General features: G+C 43.8%; 1 protein-coding gene across 2 annotated transcripts in view; it reads right to left on the bottom strand.

Moving 5' to 3' along the window:
* Window positions 1-2631: 2631 nt before the first annotated feature.
* Window positions 2632-16321, bottom strand: part of LOC127588257 (Krueppel-like factor 8) — a 24033-nt gene continuing 10343 nt past the window's right edge. For both annotated transcript variants that reach the window (XM_052046907.1, XM_052046908.1), the window contains exons 3-7: window positions 9174-9434; window positions 8847-9087; window positions 7746-7857; window positions 6690-6829; window positions 2632-6386 (exon numbers count right to left, since the gene is read on the bottom strand). In XM_052046907.1, the coding sequence (XP_051902867.1) occupies window positions 6205-6386; window positions 6690-6829; window positions 7746-7857; window positions 8847-9087; window positions 9174-9434 (936 nt within the window). In that variant the 3' untranslated portion in view covers window positions 2632-6204. The remainder of the gene's footprint in view (window positions 6387-6689; window positions 6830-7745; window positions 7858-8846; window positions 9088-9173; window positions 9435-16321) is intronic.

Genomic DNA, 16321 nt, shown 5'->3' with positions numbered 1-16321 from the left:
AAGCTCCATTTGCGCCAAAGAGTTCGTCCCCTCATCTTTAGAATGGCGCTGACGCCCGCTGGATTTTATTTGGACCCACTTTGGATTCTACCCGTTGGCCACATTGCGAAGAGGGATCCTGGTTAAGGTAAGCCATTTTCAATGTTAAACTTTATTAGCGTTTTAGGAGCGGGCCTAAAATCGCAATGACGGAAGCGTGGTTAAAATCACACTGACTAATGACTTCACGTTTGAATATAAAAGTGGTTAAAAGATGATTATTTTTGGGGTGCAAAATGTCAAGATGCATGTTTGCTGGAAAGTGGCAACAGGTAAAATTTTGTTGAATGTTGACCTCTTTGGAAGCTGGTGAAAGTTCAGGCGGAACTGAAGAAACAAAAGAACTGGTTATGGCATAAATAATCATAAGCAAGTAAGCAAAAAGAAATGCAGACGGGGTGGAGTCACTCTTGTAATTGGACTGTTTGCACTGTCTTGTTTTGAGTGGGATTTGCCTGCATCGTAGTCACACGGGGACAACGCCCTCAATTATTATTATTTTGGTTGCCTTTCTTTTTTTGTCATCTTGTGCTGAGCTTGTTTGTGCAAGCTTTTGTATTGCAATCATGCATCATTCAGACACTTACACCGAAGGAAAAACCCAAAGCGTTTTTTAAAAACATATTTTTAAAGGAAAGTTATGTGGGGTGGGTGGGGGTTGGATGTTTTGTTGCATTCACTGTTCATAATTATTTTATGCACTATGTATGTATGCATGTCTAATCTTGGTTCCTGTTGATTCGTTTGATTTTTTTTTAAATTTTTTTGCTGAGCACTCGCAGTCAAATGCTTGTTTGGACTTGTTACCTTAATTCTGCAAAAGTGCCTGTAGTGCTTTCTTTAAAGTCATACGGCTCTCTTTTCCACACTACAGTACAGAACTTTATATTGAGCGGGCACATAGCTTGGTGTAGATGTTCCCATAGCTGACTTTGATTCTTGTTACAGTCGTGAGGAACACAGGTGCATATTATAGTTAAAACAATGTATAATGAAGTAATAGAACACCTTGAACAATAAAGAACAGAATGCCATTAAGCAGGCCACTTGGTAGTGTAGTGGTTCACATTGCAAGATATCAAAGATTTGGAAAAAACGCTCGAGTGGTTTTTTATACCCACCTATATGTTAAGCAGAAAATCCACAACAAGATGGTGGGTGCAGTCTATTTCCTGGATGGCTTCATCAGCCCAGAACAGGAAGCTGCACTTTTCCACATGTCATGTAATGCGTACGGAAGGAAGATATAAGTGCAAGTGCATTCCGGGTGAGAGGCTGAGAAACCAAAGCCATCAAGCTGTCATTCAGCGGCGGCGTTTGTCGAGACATGCCCTGCCCCACCCGTCAGTCATACGGCACAGTGATGCGCTGCATTAAAAGCGGCTTGCTCGTGATGATGGCACTCAAATAAAAATATAGAGTCAAGAATACCAAGTTGCTTCAGAATAATAACTCCAGTACAAGTTTAAAAAAAGTTCTTCAAATAATTGCTTGAGTGAATAGTTCGTGATGTTAATATTTGAAAGCGCCACAGACGGGCTAACCAATAGTATCAAGCAACACATATAGACAGCTCATGTAACACTCACGGGCATATTTCCTTGATCCTCTGAAAAGAAAAACTGTCGCTACATCTTACTTCTGGAAAGTGCTTTGTTACAGCTGCAGCTGTTGTGAAAGCACTGTCAATAAAGATGGATCGAATAAATTGTTTTGATCAATTGACTTCAGGGAACATCTCATTCGCTTTGTCCACAGCGACCCCCGGTGGCATTCACGCCTCACTACAACTGTTCCTTTCACTTTTCCTGCATCATTTATAAACGCGCGCGCGCACACACACGAAGGGAGCGATAAGAAACAGCAAGTAAATTGCACCGAAAACATGTTTATTCTAAAAAAAAAAGAAAAGAAAAGAAGGGAGGATGAGGAGTAATCATCACAAAAAGTATACAGAAAAGGACTTTTAAACACCAGAATCACAGTATCACTTTTTTTTTGGCCTTCCTCGTCCATCTTTACACCTTTTTGTTCTGTACACAAATGAAAAAGAAAATAATCTTATGATATCATTATTATTATAGCCACGTATTATTATTATTATTATTATTATTATTATAACCATAAGAACTGCATTGCACTGAGTAAATAAAGAGTACTGGCCCACAAAAAGTTACTGCATTCAACAGAGAGGGGGAAAAAATGAAAGATAAAAGTGGCGAGTAGGAGGCACTCATATGCAGTCAGCACCTGAGAGTCGGCGTTAAACTTTTACTATTTAAAATATTTTTGTCAAACATACGGAATAAGTTACACAAGCTAAACATGCTTGCAATATATATATAATATATCATTAGCATGAGCTAAAAGAAACCATGAACAACGTGATCCAATGTGATTCGGACGCTATAATTACAAGAAACAACATAGGATTATTCAAGATAGATTCACCGAAGCTATGTTAGTATGTATGACTAAAGGCGGGTAGCTCCCGTTTTGGAGCTATGTGATTTTAAAAATCATGAAAATGGATGAAATATGACAAACATTTGATGTAAAATCAGTACACCAATCATTAGCGTTTTGTCTCGAGAATTTTAAATAGAAATTATGCTGCTAGCGGGGAGCACACACGTAGCCAATACTTAAAATTATTTTGTTTTGTGAAAAATGTGATTTATGTTGCGCTATTGATGTACCGTGCTAGCTGTTAGCCTAACACATCAGTTGAACGCAACGCAATGAATCATTTTGTCACTTGTGGCTGAATGCTACCGTTTTAGCGCTTAGCAACCATGCTCATGAGTCATAACGGTCGTAATGTGTTTTTGTTTCATGTAAAAAAAAAAAAAGTCATAAAATCGATGCAATGTTGGTCCATGAAATTGTCAAAATTCTAAAAGCTCGTGTTGATTCATTGAAACACATGTAGCGTTATGTGAACGCAATAAATCATTTTACGAAAAAAATCTTTGTATTAAACCCTCGTGGCTCAAGTGTGGCTTTATGCTAGCATGTTGGCACGTAACGCCCCCACTAGTTAGGCAGTTCTTCAATGGTGTTTCTGTTCCATTACATGCATAACCCAAATAGTCAAAATGCTGACTATTAGCGTTACCTCGCTATAACACAAACTGAGGAAAAAAAATAATAAAGCCAGGCTAATTCACAGATGAATGATAACATCTTAGCATGTAGCATTGTGGAAACTTGTGTAACTCAGAAAATGACAAATGTTGGCTAGATGCTAACATGTTAGCATGTAGCACCCATGTAGTCAATTGTTAAAATTTGTTTTTTTCCTTGTTTTTGAAAAATGGGAGAAAACAAATCGAAAATAATTTGGTACACAAAATTGTCGAAGTAATAACCACTGGCTTGTTGTCGCTATAACAAACATCGGTACCAACACGCAACTTTTTTTTTCTTAAAGGTTTTGTGCGGAATGGATCATAACAAACTCTTATTTCTATAATTGACTAATTTTTTCCCCCCTACAAAAAGTCACACAAGTTCACACGCACACACACACACACACTAGTGCGCACAGTGACATGCTCACCAAGGTCACTATCGCAAAACAAGAGACCGACTCTCCATGCAACGCAAGTATGCACAACACAAGTGGGACCAATAGTATTCTTCTTATTATTTTTTTATCATTTGTAAGAAACTACAAGCAAAAAAAGGTGTCAAAAGAAGAAAACCAACAAAGTAGAAGAAGAGGGAGGGAGGCGGTTCACATTATCTAGTCAGTGTTAAAAATAGAACTTCACCCGTTACGTTTACTTTTTGATTATATACATTTATGTACATGGATTTCTATTTTTGTAACTATTATTTCTTTTGTTGTTGTCATTATCCGTAATGTTTACAAAATAATGCATAAATTCTTCTACAAAGATGTGCTTTTTCAATGTTTCTGTGGTCGTCAGATCAAGCAAAAAAAAAAAAAAAAAAAATATGCCAACAAAAATCCCTCCGAACGAGAATTGGTTCGGATCGTTTTTTTTGTTTTGTTTTGTTTTCGTCAAAGTCGGTAAGAACGGTACTCGAAATGCATGTAATGTTTTGTTCACGTGTTTTGGAGTACCTTCAGGGGGGAAAAAAAATTGAATATTTTTTCATGTTAAGACAGAAGTCTGGAGTGTCTGAGGTGTTTTTTTTTTTTTTTTGCTGAAGCTGCGTTCAACAAAAGTGGGAAATTTCAAAAATTTTTTGATCGCAGATTGGAAATTTCCCATTTTTTTTAAATGCAGCACAAGCTGTTTTTACTTTCCGAAAAAATGTTGCCACCTCCAAGAGCATCTCGGAGGACGTTTTATTCGGTCAGCGGAGGCTTGTGCTGTGTTTGAGAAACCCCAGACAGGAGAATTATTATTACTATATATTTATTTTAACGACGAAAGGTGCGAAAATTTCTTCAAAGGAAGCATGAGAAACATCGCAGCCCACTTGATTGTACTTTACTCAAAATCTCGCAATAAAGAGAATCTCTGACGATGTTTTATTCGATAATCGGTCAACTTCGGTTCTTAAGGCTCAACGGGCAGGAGGTCCGAATGCCCGAAAAAGACGCTCGTTAAATAGGAAAAAAAAAACCACAAACCAAAACGTGTTTGTCGCAAAACAAAAACGCGCACGAACACACGGGGAAAAAAAAAAAAACATGCATGACCGTTTGGCAAAGCGCGAAAAAAGCTCCCAAATTTCCCTCTGAGAGAATTTTCACTTCTCCGCCGACCACTAATTCACAGCGTTTAAAAGACGGCCAAAAATCGACTAAAAAGATTTTTAAAAAAGAGCCAATTCTGTCACAAGGGAGAGAGAAATAACACTCAAATACTGTTTTTGTTTTTTTTATGATAATTAAGTGTGCGCGGGAGGATATGCAAAAAGTAGGCGATGTGAAAATTGTTTGAAAAGTTCACAGTTTTCATAGTGTGCCGAATAGATAAAGGGGATTTTTTTAGGGAGGGGCGGGGGTCCTGACATCTGCTTTCAGATGGCATAATTAAACGCCGCACCCGAGGAAAAAAAAAAAAAAAAAAAGCTCGGCAGACTCAAATGCAGGAAATAAACTCACAGGGTTGCGAGTTGGGATTGTAATGGAAAATGGAATGACATCCATGAGAAATGCAGTTGTCTGGAAGTCTATTTTTGATCGTAAAAATTCAAACGCCACGCCCCATGGATGAAAAACGCGTCGTGTCGCTTGCGCTGCAGTGAAACAGCTTGACAAATAAATGAACACGCTTAGGAAGTCGGATTACAAAAAAAAAAAAAAAAAAGCCACTAGAAAATGAAGAAATGTAATTCTCCGGACATCTAAAAGTAAATGCCGCGCCATGAGAATGCCACGAATGTCTTCCATAAGATGGAGCGCAGTGAAGCAGCCTGACACCAAATTTGCAAACGGGACTGGGAAGTCCCACCGGATCCGTTTCAGGAAAATCGATAAAATGTGCTCATCTGTGCTTGTCAACTTTGAAGATCGAAAAATTCCAACACCGCATCCCGAGGATGAAATCATTGTCTCTCCTGTGCTGCATCGAAACAGCTTGACAAATCCATTCGGAGGGTCAGACGGTCCAACAGCAATAAAAACCATACACCTGGTCGTCCGGACGTCAAATTTTACCCCAAAAAATGAAATGCCGCAAACCACGCTGAAAAAAAAATGTCTCCTGCGCTGCCGCGAGACAGCTTGATAAACGCATTAAATAAGTTGGGCGGTCTTGTTATGAAAAAAAAAAAAATGGCGGAAAGACAAGTCGGCTTGTCCAGGCGTCTACTTGGATCCTAAAAATTAAATGCCGCACCCCAAGAAGGAAACGCCTCTTTCATCACCTGTGCTGCGGCCAGAAATGCATTTTCAAGGACTGTGCATTCCCTACCACAAAAGAAAATCCAAGAGAAATGTCCGGAAGTCTTTCAAATGAAACGCTGCATCCCAAGCGAGCAAGGAGGAGAAATCCCAATGTAACGCCAAAAAAAAAAAAAAATATGTCTGGATACAAGGACGGACGGATGAGCGGGGTGAAAAATCGCCAACCTCCACGAATGCCTGGTGTACCTGCAGAAGATGAGCCGCTGAACTGTAGTTGCGCAGTTTGTTTTGTCGGCAAAAAAAGGGAAATGACGCCCAAATAGCCGAAAAAGAGTTCACATCATGACGTGGCGGCGGCGGTGCAGGGACAGGTGGTCGGAGCGCGAGAAGGAGCGGTCGCACTCGGTGCAGCGGAAGGGCTTGATGCCCGTGTGCTTGCGGAAGTGCCGAGTCAGCTCGTCGGAGCGGGCGAAACGCCAGGTGCAGCCCTCCCAGGTGCAATGGTACGGCTTCTCGCCTGCGCGGGGGAGACGGAGGGCACACAACGTTAGTGGACCCGCACTCGTACCGGGAGGTACACCGCTTGAGTTTGCAATTGAGTGTCACGTCTCTGTTCATTTGTTCGCCGGCCCCCCCGAGACGTTTCACGTGATGTGTTAGCATTAGGCTCTGAAATGCTTGAATATTTTAGTGCTAATATTCATAATGGGAGGGGGGGGGGCGTGAATTACGCCATTGCAAAGATGCCAATGCTGCTACGCTCTCGCGTCAGCTTCTGGGGCTAGCGGCCGACTTGGATTCGGAACTCGCGTTGGTTGACCTGTGTGTATCCGTCGGTGAGCTTTGAGGTGCGAGCTCTTGGTGTAGACTTTTTTGCAGCCTTCGTAGTCGCACATATGGATCCGCCGCCTCTTCACGTCCGGGGAGTCGGGGTCCGCAGGCTCCAAGTCCAACACCGACCTGAGGACCGGCGGAGGGCAACATAAGTGGACTGAAATAATGAATCGTGCACAAAATGTTAAAATGAGAATTATAGTAGACAGTGAGTCCTAAAGGCCACCGGGGGGCGCCAAATCGCCACTTAAGGCACAACCCAGTTTAGCCATGATCTTTTAGTTGGTTTGTTTGTTTGTTTGTATAAAAGAGCGCATATTTATACATAATTTTGTTTTCATCAATTTAAAGATCAAGTTGTCTGTATAATGAAGTTTTTTTTTGTTTGTCTTGTATCATTTTGTCATGATTTATCTTGTGTTTCAAATCCGTTTTTCTACATCGTCAGTTTTTATATTTTGTGTTTTTATTTTATTTATTAATTTTTTGTTTTTCACTTTGTTTGGATTCACTTCGAGCAAGTTATTTTTGTCCGTGTAGTTTTTTTTTATATCCACACTGTATTTTTAAAAATTATTTGGTGTTCTAAGGCTTTAAAAAAATTACTGAATTAATTAGTATTTATTATCTTTGTTCTGTCTGTGTTCTTAGTCTTTCATTTATCATTCATTTAGTTTTTTTCCCCCCAGGACTTTATTTACACTTCATTTTCATCAGTTAAATACGTAGTTGATTATTTAATCAAGTGTTATACCCTTTTATCTGTTGCTTGTTTTGTTCTTCTATGACCCCGAGAAAGGAAGGTCAGTGTGAGGCAATTTGGAAAACAAGGCGTGGCGCTCGCACGCACGCACACGTCGGATTACGGCTAAACTCCAAGGTCCACGCCCTCACTTTCCGTTAACGTTGCAAAGCCTCGCCCAAATCGGTGTGAAGACGACGCTCTGACTTACTAACGCACGTACACACTCAAACATATCCAAACCTTGGAAATGCATATTTACGTGTAACACAAACGATAACAAAAGCAGCGTGCGCTCACCCTGCGTCGAGGCTCTGGGCGCTGAGTGACGCCGATCCAGATTCGGTCCCGCTCTCGGCGTCGCTGTCGCTGTGATATTCCACCGGAGAGGTTGAACCGGGCTTAATGCGCACTGAGGAAGTCGGAAAAAAAAAGTGCAAGATTAGCATTACGTTTGGCTACATCGACGCTACGCTAGCGTTTGCTTTATGCCGCGCTACCGAACTTGCGCGGTAGGGTTAATTGATCATGCTAATTGGCCTTAGATTTGACGTCGAGTGTCAAAGGTTGTTTGTCTACGTGTGCCCTGCGATTGGCTGGCAACCGGTTCAGGGTGTGCCTTACGGTAGCTAGGCTCGCCCCCAGCACACCTCGTCAGAATAAGCGGTATTGTGAACAGGATTCGCTTTTAGGCTATCTTGCGCCGCATTGCTTTTTTTTTTCAGCGCCCTGTTGCCTTACGTCGCAGCAGCTCCGTGACCTTCACGCTATATTACCTCAAGTTCTTGGTCTTACATAATGACCCGTTGTTCTAAATTGAAATATGAAGAGGTGAAGTGTACCGTCGACTGAAAATGGAAGGATGAATAGTTGAGTGAAAGCGTTACACCCTGCAGGATAAACAATGTCCACCCCTGCACGGAGGCGGTGGGAGGATCAAGGGTGTGGCACGCTAAAAGCGTGCACGCACACACACGGAGCAAAAAAAAAAAAAAAAGTGTTCTTGCTCCTTGGAGACAATGATTCGCTCACTCCCACTCTGACATCGTGCCATTAAAAAAAAAAAAAAAAAAAAAAAAAAGACAGGCGCTCCCTCCTTGACCCTCACTTCCTGTCTGCCTCAGCACCTCCCACGCCGCCTAAAATGAATAAATATAACGCGTACGCTATCTTAATGTTGCACTCCCTCAGTACAAACAGTAAGCGAGCTGGCACGTGTTTGGCGAATATTCAGAGCTACGCTCGATTACCGATATGTGAAGTTATTTAAAGTCTATGAGCTGCTGCGAGACAAACGAGACGCTCTTTGTCTTTTTTTTTTTTTCTGGCAGACGGAGATACGTTGCAGCGAAGTCAAGATGCATTCAAAACCGCGTCCAACCCAGGCCAGACGTTCCTTACCGGAGCCTTCCGAGCGTCCGTCGCTGCCGATGAGCGGCACGGTGATGGCTGCGGTGGCGGCGGCGACGCCGTCGGCGGGCACGGCGGTGTAGACCACAGGTAAGGACTGCACCACCACGGGGATGGTCTGCAGCTGCCCCACCTTGCTGGGCATGCTGACCGACGGGATTGTGTGGATGACGTGCAAGATCTGCTGGCCGCCCGCCCCCTGCGTGGCCAAAATGGAGCCCGGCGATAGAACCTGGGCGGCGGTGCACGTGCGTTAGCCGACAGTTCTAGCAGGCTAGCTTTGTTGACGCGTGTGTGGGGGAGGTGTTGAGTGGTCACCATGGATCCGATGGACTGGACGTTGGAGGTGACGGGCGTGGCCGTGAGTCCGGGCTGCGCCAGGCCGCTTCCCGGCGCGGGGTTGACGGGCACGTTGACGGTGGCGGCGGGGGGCAGCGAGGACGAACGAGGCTTGTGGAGAGACAGGTCCACCGGTTCCGTCTGGTCCTCGGCCGGGCACTGGCTCGGCGAGCGCGGCTCGGCCTTGCAGCTCCACGCGTCGGGGTTGGTTTGGTGGGAACGCTCGTCACCGACGTCGGCCTGGGGGGGAAGGAAAAAAAAAAAGCTTTTTGATCGGGATATGGTGCATTTTATCTAATGTTATCATGCATTTTTTTTTTTTTTTGCTAATGGCAAAACTATTTACTTTTTTTTCTTGGGCAGGAAAAAAAACTATTACCATATCCCAACTATTTTTGGTATTTGTCATCAATATTTTGTATCAAAATACAATTTCATCCTTGTAGGATTGTGGGGGGAAAAAAGGCCACTTTTTCCCAAAATATCAAACTACTTTTCACATTCGAACTCTTTATTATTAGTAATAAATGATGAGCGTTTTATCGAAATATTGGGCACATTTTCTTGAAAAAAAAAGTAACTTCATTCTTTTTCCAGAAAAGAATACACTGATCATTTTTCCCCTCAACGTATGCATTTATAGTTTGTCTTATTCTCTTAAGATGAAACAATTTTCCTAGCATTATCTTGCGTTTCTCGCTATTCCAATCTTCGGCTAAGATCGCGACTGCTTTCCCGGCACATGACGACATGTCGTCACTTTTAACTTCGGCGAGGAGCCGAATCCTAACCGAGACTTTCCCCGGCTGGCGAGGCCTGCGTTTCCCGCATGTCGCTCGCAGGGAAACAATGGCCCGCTGTGTGGGATGCAACCAGAAAGCAGGCTTAGGGGCCAGGGGGGGGGGGGGGGGGTGTAGTAGACTAGAAAAAGGAGCAGCAGAAGAAGAAGCTGGCCCCACTCCAGTTCAGTTGAGTGTGGCTTGGCTCTGGGCGAGGGCCAGGGCGAGGCCTCAACTTGGCCCTTTTAGATCGGGTGACGCGGGACAACCGGAGGGCTGGGCACAAAAAAAAAAAAATAGTTCCCTCCTTTTCATAAGTTGAGGATGCCGATAGAAGAGGAAAGAGGTGTGGTGGTGAAAGAAAACGAAGGGGGAAGTGTGGGCGGGAAAAAAAAGGGCCTCGCGTTGCCATGGAAACTGGGGAGCTATCAGCCGCCTCCATGTTGTGGCACTCCTTTCCCTTCCCCGGCGACACCCTCGTCCGTTCTCGCTCACCTTTCTCACCCCCCTCCCTCCGTCTCCCGCTCGGCTGCGCCAACCACACCCTTCCCCGCCCATGTAGGTTTTGCTTTGCTGCCATTTTGTGGCACGCGATTAAGAAAGTGGGTCAACCGTGTCCCTCGTCTTGCAATCGCTCCACGCCGGCCACGGATGAAAATGTGGGAACTGATCAGTTTTTACACCGAGACCCTGCAAAGGCAGGATACCCTTTCACGCAGTGAACATTTGGGCTCTTGTCTCTTGAAGATCGCCCGCTTTTGTCTGATTGGCCAATACGCACAGTATACGACATGCTTTATTGGAGGCTTTAATAATTATTTTTGCATTCATGTAATTAGTACACACTTTAATTGATTAAAATGCTTTATTTATTTATTTATTTGGTTTTTTTAAAAGCAAAATATTGATTCTATGAAGAGGAAATAATTAACATATTTAAATTATTTTATATGCATTTTAATTTTACGCATGCGATCATTATTACTTACGATTATGATGACGACCATGCTTATCATTATTAATTACATGAATTACATAGTATTTCTTTTCATATTTTTTCCAGTGTCTACATTTTTAAAAATGTAATTGTATTCGATTGTTTTAGCTTTCTTGTTCATTTTTTTTTTTTTATATTAGCATACCTATTTTCAGCAAAAACTCACTGAATTGCATTCGCATCAACGTGTTGTGCAGCCGAGCGGCGTGGCCGTTACGCTCGCTTATCAGAAGGGAAAAACAGAGTGAGCAAAAACAACAGCTGGCTTGGATAGAAAACCACAAAAGATGCCAGCAGGCCGCCCCTCCCTGGCGTACGCCCACCCGCCGCCTGCCTCGCCCACCTGTTAGCGTAGCCCGCTAGCCACACCCTGACGTTACCTAATCCAGCATTAGCGCTGTTGACGCTGCTTAGTGACGGTTCAGTCAACGACTACGCCTCGGGAAGAACACTGTCGGGTCAAACCATGCAGCGAGGAAAGAAGGAATCGACATTTTTTGGGGTGGCATTTTGACTATTTGCTGGGCAATTTTTGTGCAAAGTCCTACTCAATTTTTGCCTATTCACGTTTATCCACAGTGTAATAGATTGTAACATTTTTTGTCATGTTTTTGCTGGGCAATTTTGGTGCAAATTGAATTTTTTGTGCCATTTATAACGAATTGCAAATTTTGTGCAAGACTTTATCAAATTTGTGCCACCGAGATAATTTTTTTTTGTCAACAGTTCAACTGAGTGACGCCCAACAGCCTTTGTAGCATTGCTAAAAACAACAAATCAAATCATTTTTAGAACAGTTCTTATGTTTATGATACAAACTTGTGCGAGAACCGACTAAATCCGCGCAACAATTTTTGTTTTCCATTCTTTTTGTTTCTGTTCAACCTTGGCTGAGGTCTCCCACCCAGCTGAGTGACAAGCCATGGTCGTAGACAAACAGAAGATGAAAAAAAAGGAGGATAAAACTAACAAAATAAAAATGAATTCCACAAATCGGTGTAATTTTTATGCAAAATACAACAAAATTCTAGGTACCCATTTTATTCCAAATGATAGTGGAGGTCTGCGCCGCACTAAATGACCTCCATTAGTCAAGTCAAGTCAAGTCAAGTCATCAACGTCCGACAAGTTTTGTCACATTTTTTACTAATTAAGGTGCAAATTCAGTGGACAGGCCTGCTAACATTTGTGCTACAAAAAAAAATGCTGTACCATCCACAGGATGCAAATCTATGGCATAAAGACATTTTGTAGCAATTTGTACTAAAACCACACCATAATGAGTAAAAATGTGAGAAACGCTGTTAGATTTGTTGTTGCTCGTGTAAAAATCAGACGGCTTCGTTAAGATTAGTGAGTGACAAATGTTGATTTCCTGTCAGATGCTTTGTTCTGCTAAATGTGATGGACTGCAGTTTCAACTCTGAGACCCCGCAGGTGGCATGCCCGGGCTTGTTAGCGAGTGAGGCGGTTCAAAGCAAAGTCATCACTCCACACCATGTCATTTTGTAATCGCAAGAAAGCGCACCCGAAAAAGTGGCCTGGATGAAAAAATAAAATTGGCAAGGGGGTGTTGTATTATCGATTGTTTCTGACAAAATTCAGAAATACAGTTCATGCTTTGTCATTTTATTTTTTATATATGATATTAATTATCTGGTAAAGTGAAATTTGCGTAGCAACCGGGAAAAACAACAAAACATTGATAAATGTTTTTGTTGCATTATGACGGTATTGTCTGATGAAAAGCTTGTATTGTCCTGAGTTTTTGTTAACATTTAATTCTATTTTTTCATTCATTCATTCATCTTCCGAACCGCTTGATCCTCACTAGGGTCACGGGGGGTGCTGGAGCCTATCCCAGCTGTCTCCGGGCAGTAGGCGGGGGACACCCTGAATTGGTTGCCAGCCAATCACAGGGCACACAGAGACAAACAACCATCCACGCTCACACTCACACCTACGGACAATTTAGAGTGTTCAATCAGCCTGCCATGCATGTTTTTGGAATGTGGGAGGAAACCGGAGCACCCGGAGAAAACCCACGCAGGCCCGGGGAGAACATGCAAACTCCACACAGGGAGGCCGGAGCTGGAATCGAACCCGGTACCTCTGCACTGTGAAGCCCACGTGCTAACCATAATTCTATTTTTAATCACAAAAAACTACGGTCCAAAACTGTTTGTGGTTTGAGCCACCCTCCAACATCCACAAACACATATTTTTTTGTTTGGATATATCAATGGATGGGGGGGATCACTGTAGCAAGAGTTCAGAAGCATTTTACACCAAAAATATGCCGCCATTCATACAAACATGGCCATCATCGCCGGGTTTGCTGTTTTTTTCGTGGTAAAATAAATCGGGATGTCTTTCCCCTGCGCCTTCTCCTCCTCTGGAGATCTGAATTCTCCCATTGGTCCCGAACGTACCATCTGTGAGTGATGACATCATCAGCCTGCACCAGCTTAGGCGTAGCCACATTTGCTGCCGCGCCTTTCCCATTACCCCCCCCCCCCCCCCCCCAAAAAAAAATAAAAAGTTGTGTCCTTTTGCTGATTTGTCTCACACTCACACACACTAGCAAAAAAGCCTCCTGGCTCAAGTGCGAGGCTGCTAACCTCTCATGACACAAACACGTGTTTGTGTGTGTGTGTGTGTGCGTGTGTGTTGCCATCGTTGTGCATGACTACTCTTGTTTGCTGGAGGACAACAGACTTGTTTATGTGCACACACACACACACACACACACACACACACACACACACACACACAGAAGGCCTTGTTTGTGCGAGTGTGTATGCCAGAGAGCGAGAGAGAGATTATGGAGCTATTCAATTTGCTATGCTGGTAGCTATTCTGTATGCTTGAGTGTGCGTGTGTGTGTGTGCGCGTGTGTGTCGTTGGATGAAGTGGAAAAAGGTGGCGGAGGGAGGTGGTGTGGGAACGGGGGAGGGTCTGAGAGTCTTTTTGGGCAACTCCTGCCGTAGCTGCCGCGGTTGCCACGGTGACACCGGGCGGAAGCGCAGTTCGAGACGGCTCCCTTCGACACATCCTATTAAAGGCAAGGACTTTTTAGAAGAAGAATGGTGGCCGAGGAGGAAGTAAGAGCCTGGTGGCATGGACGGCTAGGCCCGCAGATTGAACTTTGAACCCGACGTTTGCTTTAACCGGACGGTCGCTTTGCGGGCCTTTGGACGCGAGGGTCATCATCTTTTGGGGTTCATATGTAACTTGGGCCACGCTAACCCTGTCAGATGATGCATTCGCTGACTGACTGAGCCTTGACAGTATCATGTGATTGTGACTGGATGGAAATGAAAGGGGGCCGAGTGTAGAGCCTTGGGGAACTCTTCGGTTTAAAATCGCTATGCGCCGAGGTACAAAGGGGTGTTTGTCTTGGGGTAAAAGTGTCATTACATTTTCCACAAGATGAACTTTCCATCCTAGATAAATATCCGTCCATCCATTTTCTGAGGCCATTATGCTCATGAGGGTCGCGGGTGTGCTGGAGCCTATCCCAGCTGTCTTGGGGCAGCAGGCGGCGTACACCCTGAACTGGTTGCCAGCCGATCGCAGGGCACGCCTAGATGAACAACAACCAATCAGCCCACCAATAACGCTTAGACAATTTGAAGTGCTCAATTAAGCGAGCATGTTTGTGGAATATGGGAGGAAACCAGAGATCCCCGAGAACCCTCACAGGCAAGGAAGGCCAGCGCCTGGATTCGAACCTGGTTCCTCTATATTGTGAGGCGGAATTGCCACCACCTGGATAATTATACTTCACCAAAAGTCAACCGTAACATACCGTGCTTGTATCACAGAATACCATTTACACTCCGTCACGCTTTGATTCTACCTCAGAAATTGGAAAATGGCCAAATTTGGCCCCTCATTCCGGATTGCTGCTGTTTAAACAGAGGAGCAATACCGGATGAGAAAGTGCCACACTGGCGGTGCGAAAGTGGTTGCAGGCGCCGTGCAGGGTTTGCTACGGTCCTAATACTACCTCTGAAGCCAGAAAATTGCTGCCTTGGCTCTGTCCCTTCATATCACATCAGGTCCTTTTATATAGAACAAAAAGGCAGGAAAATGCCAGCTTGGAGAGGCCAACATAAAAAGGGGGGGACCGCAGCTATATCTCAGAAGGCAGAAAATTGCCAGATCAACTTTGTGTCTGTGCGTCATTAGCAGAAAAAAGAAAAAAAAACATCTGGGAAAAACTCGGCACTGGGATGATGATGCAAAGCAAACATAATCCGACTTCCTTGTGTACTTATCTCGCCATCAGAACATGGCCGGGCGTCTTTATCCCGCATTCTCACATTCCGTCACAACCGTCGGCACTTTTCATCTTGCGCACCACCATTTGGGGAAACTCTGGAAGAAGCGGCTCTCTGAATGCTATCCGTTTAACGCTAGCGGCTCGATGCGGCCCGCGTGTTTAATCGCTTGATTCTGCTACATTGATGCTAACTGCTAGGAGCGAACGGCTGGATGGCAACTGCTACGTCCTAGTCAATAGATTATATACAGTTGCATTCATCCGCCGGATGCTAACTATTAGATCAGGGGTCACCAAACTTTTTGAGAGTGAGAGCTACTTCATGTGTCCTGATTGTGTGAAGGGCTACCAAATTGATACGCGTCTGAAATAACATTTGTACAAATTAAATTTAATAATATTAGAACATTAGCTAGCTAGACGTATACTGTAGCTAGCTAGTTAGATAGCTAAATAGGTAGCTATAGAATCTATAATACTGCCCATGTTTGCATTTTTAAATCATAATTTCTACGAGCAAATCACAATCCTAGCACTGGCGGGCTACTGGTGTGGTCCTCACGGGCTACCTGGTGCTCGCGGGCACCACGTTGGAGACCCCTGTATTAGATGCTAACTGTTCAAGGCGCTCACTGTTGTCCTAGCCACTTGATTCCATCCGATTGAGGCTAACCGCGGGATATTAACTGCGAGATGCCGACCACTAGAAGTCACCTGCTCTATCCCATCCACTCGCCTTGAGTTTAACGGCCGTGCTCTTGATGCTAACCGCTAGATGCTACTTCCTATTCGCCTGATGTTAACCACTCACCGGTGGATTCTAGCCAACACAGGCGAACCAGTACATACTCACTATTGGTTGTGAAACTTCTGCTAGCTACAGGATGCTAACCAATAAATGCTCACATCTACGAAATTCAATCCACTCGATTCCCTCTGCTTCATGCTAACTGCTAGCTATTCTAACTGATGGGTGCCAACCCATTTGAACGGAATTCTTATTTTTTTTTGTGCAACTACAGCTGGAACTAAGTGCTGTACATCAATAAAAATCTCATGTAAG

Source organism: Hippocampus zosterae, chromosome 16 (genome assembly GCF_025434085.1).
Source record: "Hippocampus zosterae strain Florida chromosome 16, ASM2543408v3, whole genome shotgun sequence".
NCBI lineage: Eukaryota > Metazoa > Chordata > Actinopteri > Syngnathiformes > Syngnathidae > Hippocampus > Hippocampus zosterae.
Note: the sequence above shows the minus strand (reverse complement) of the source record. Positions and strands in the feature narration are given on the sequence as shown.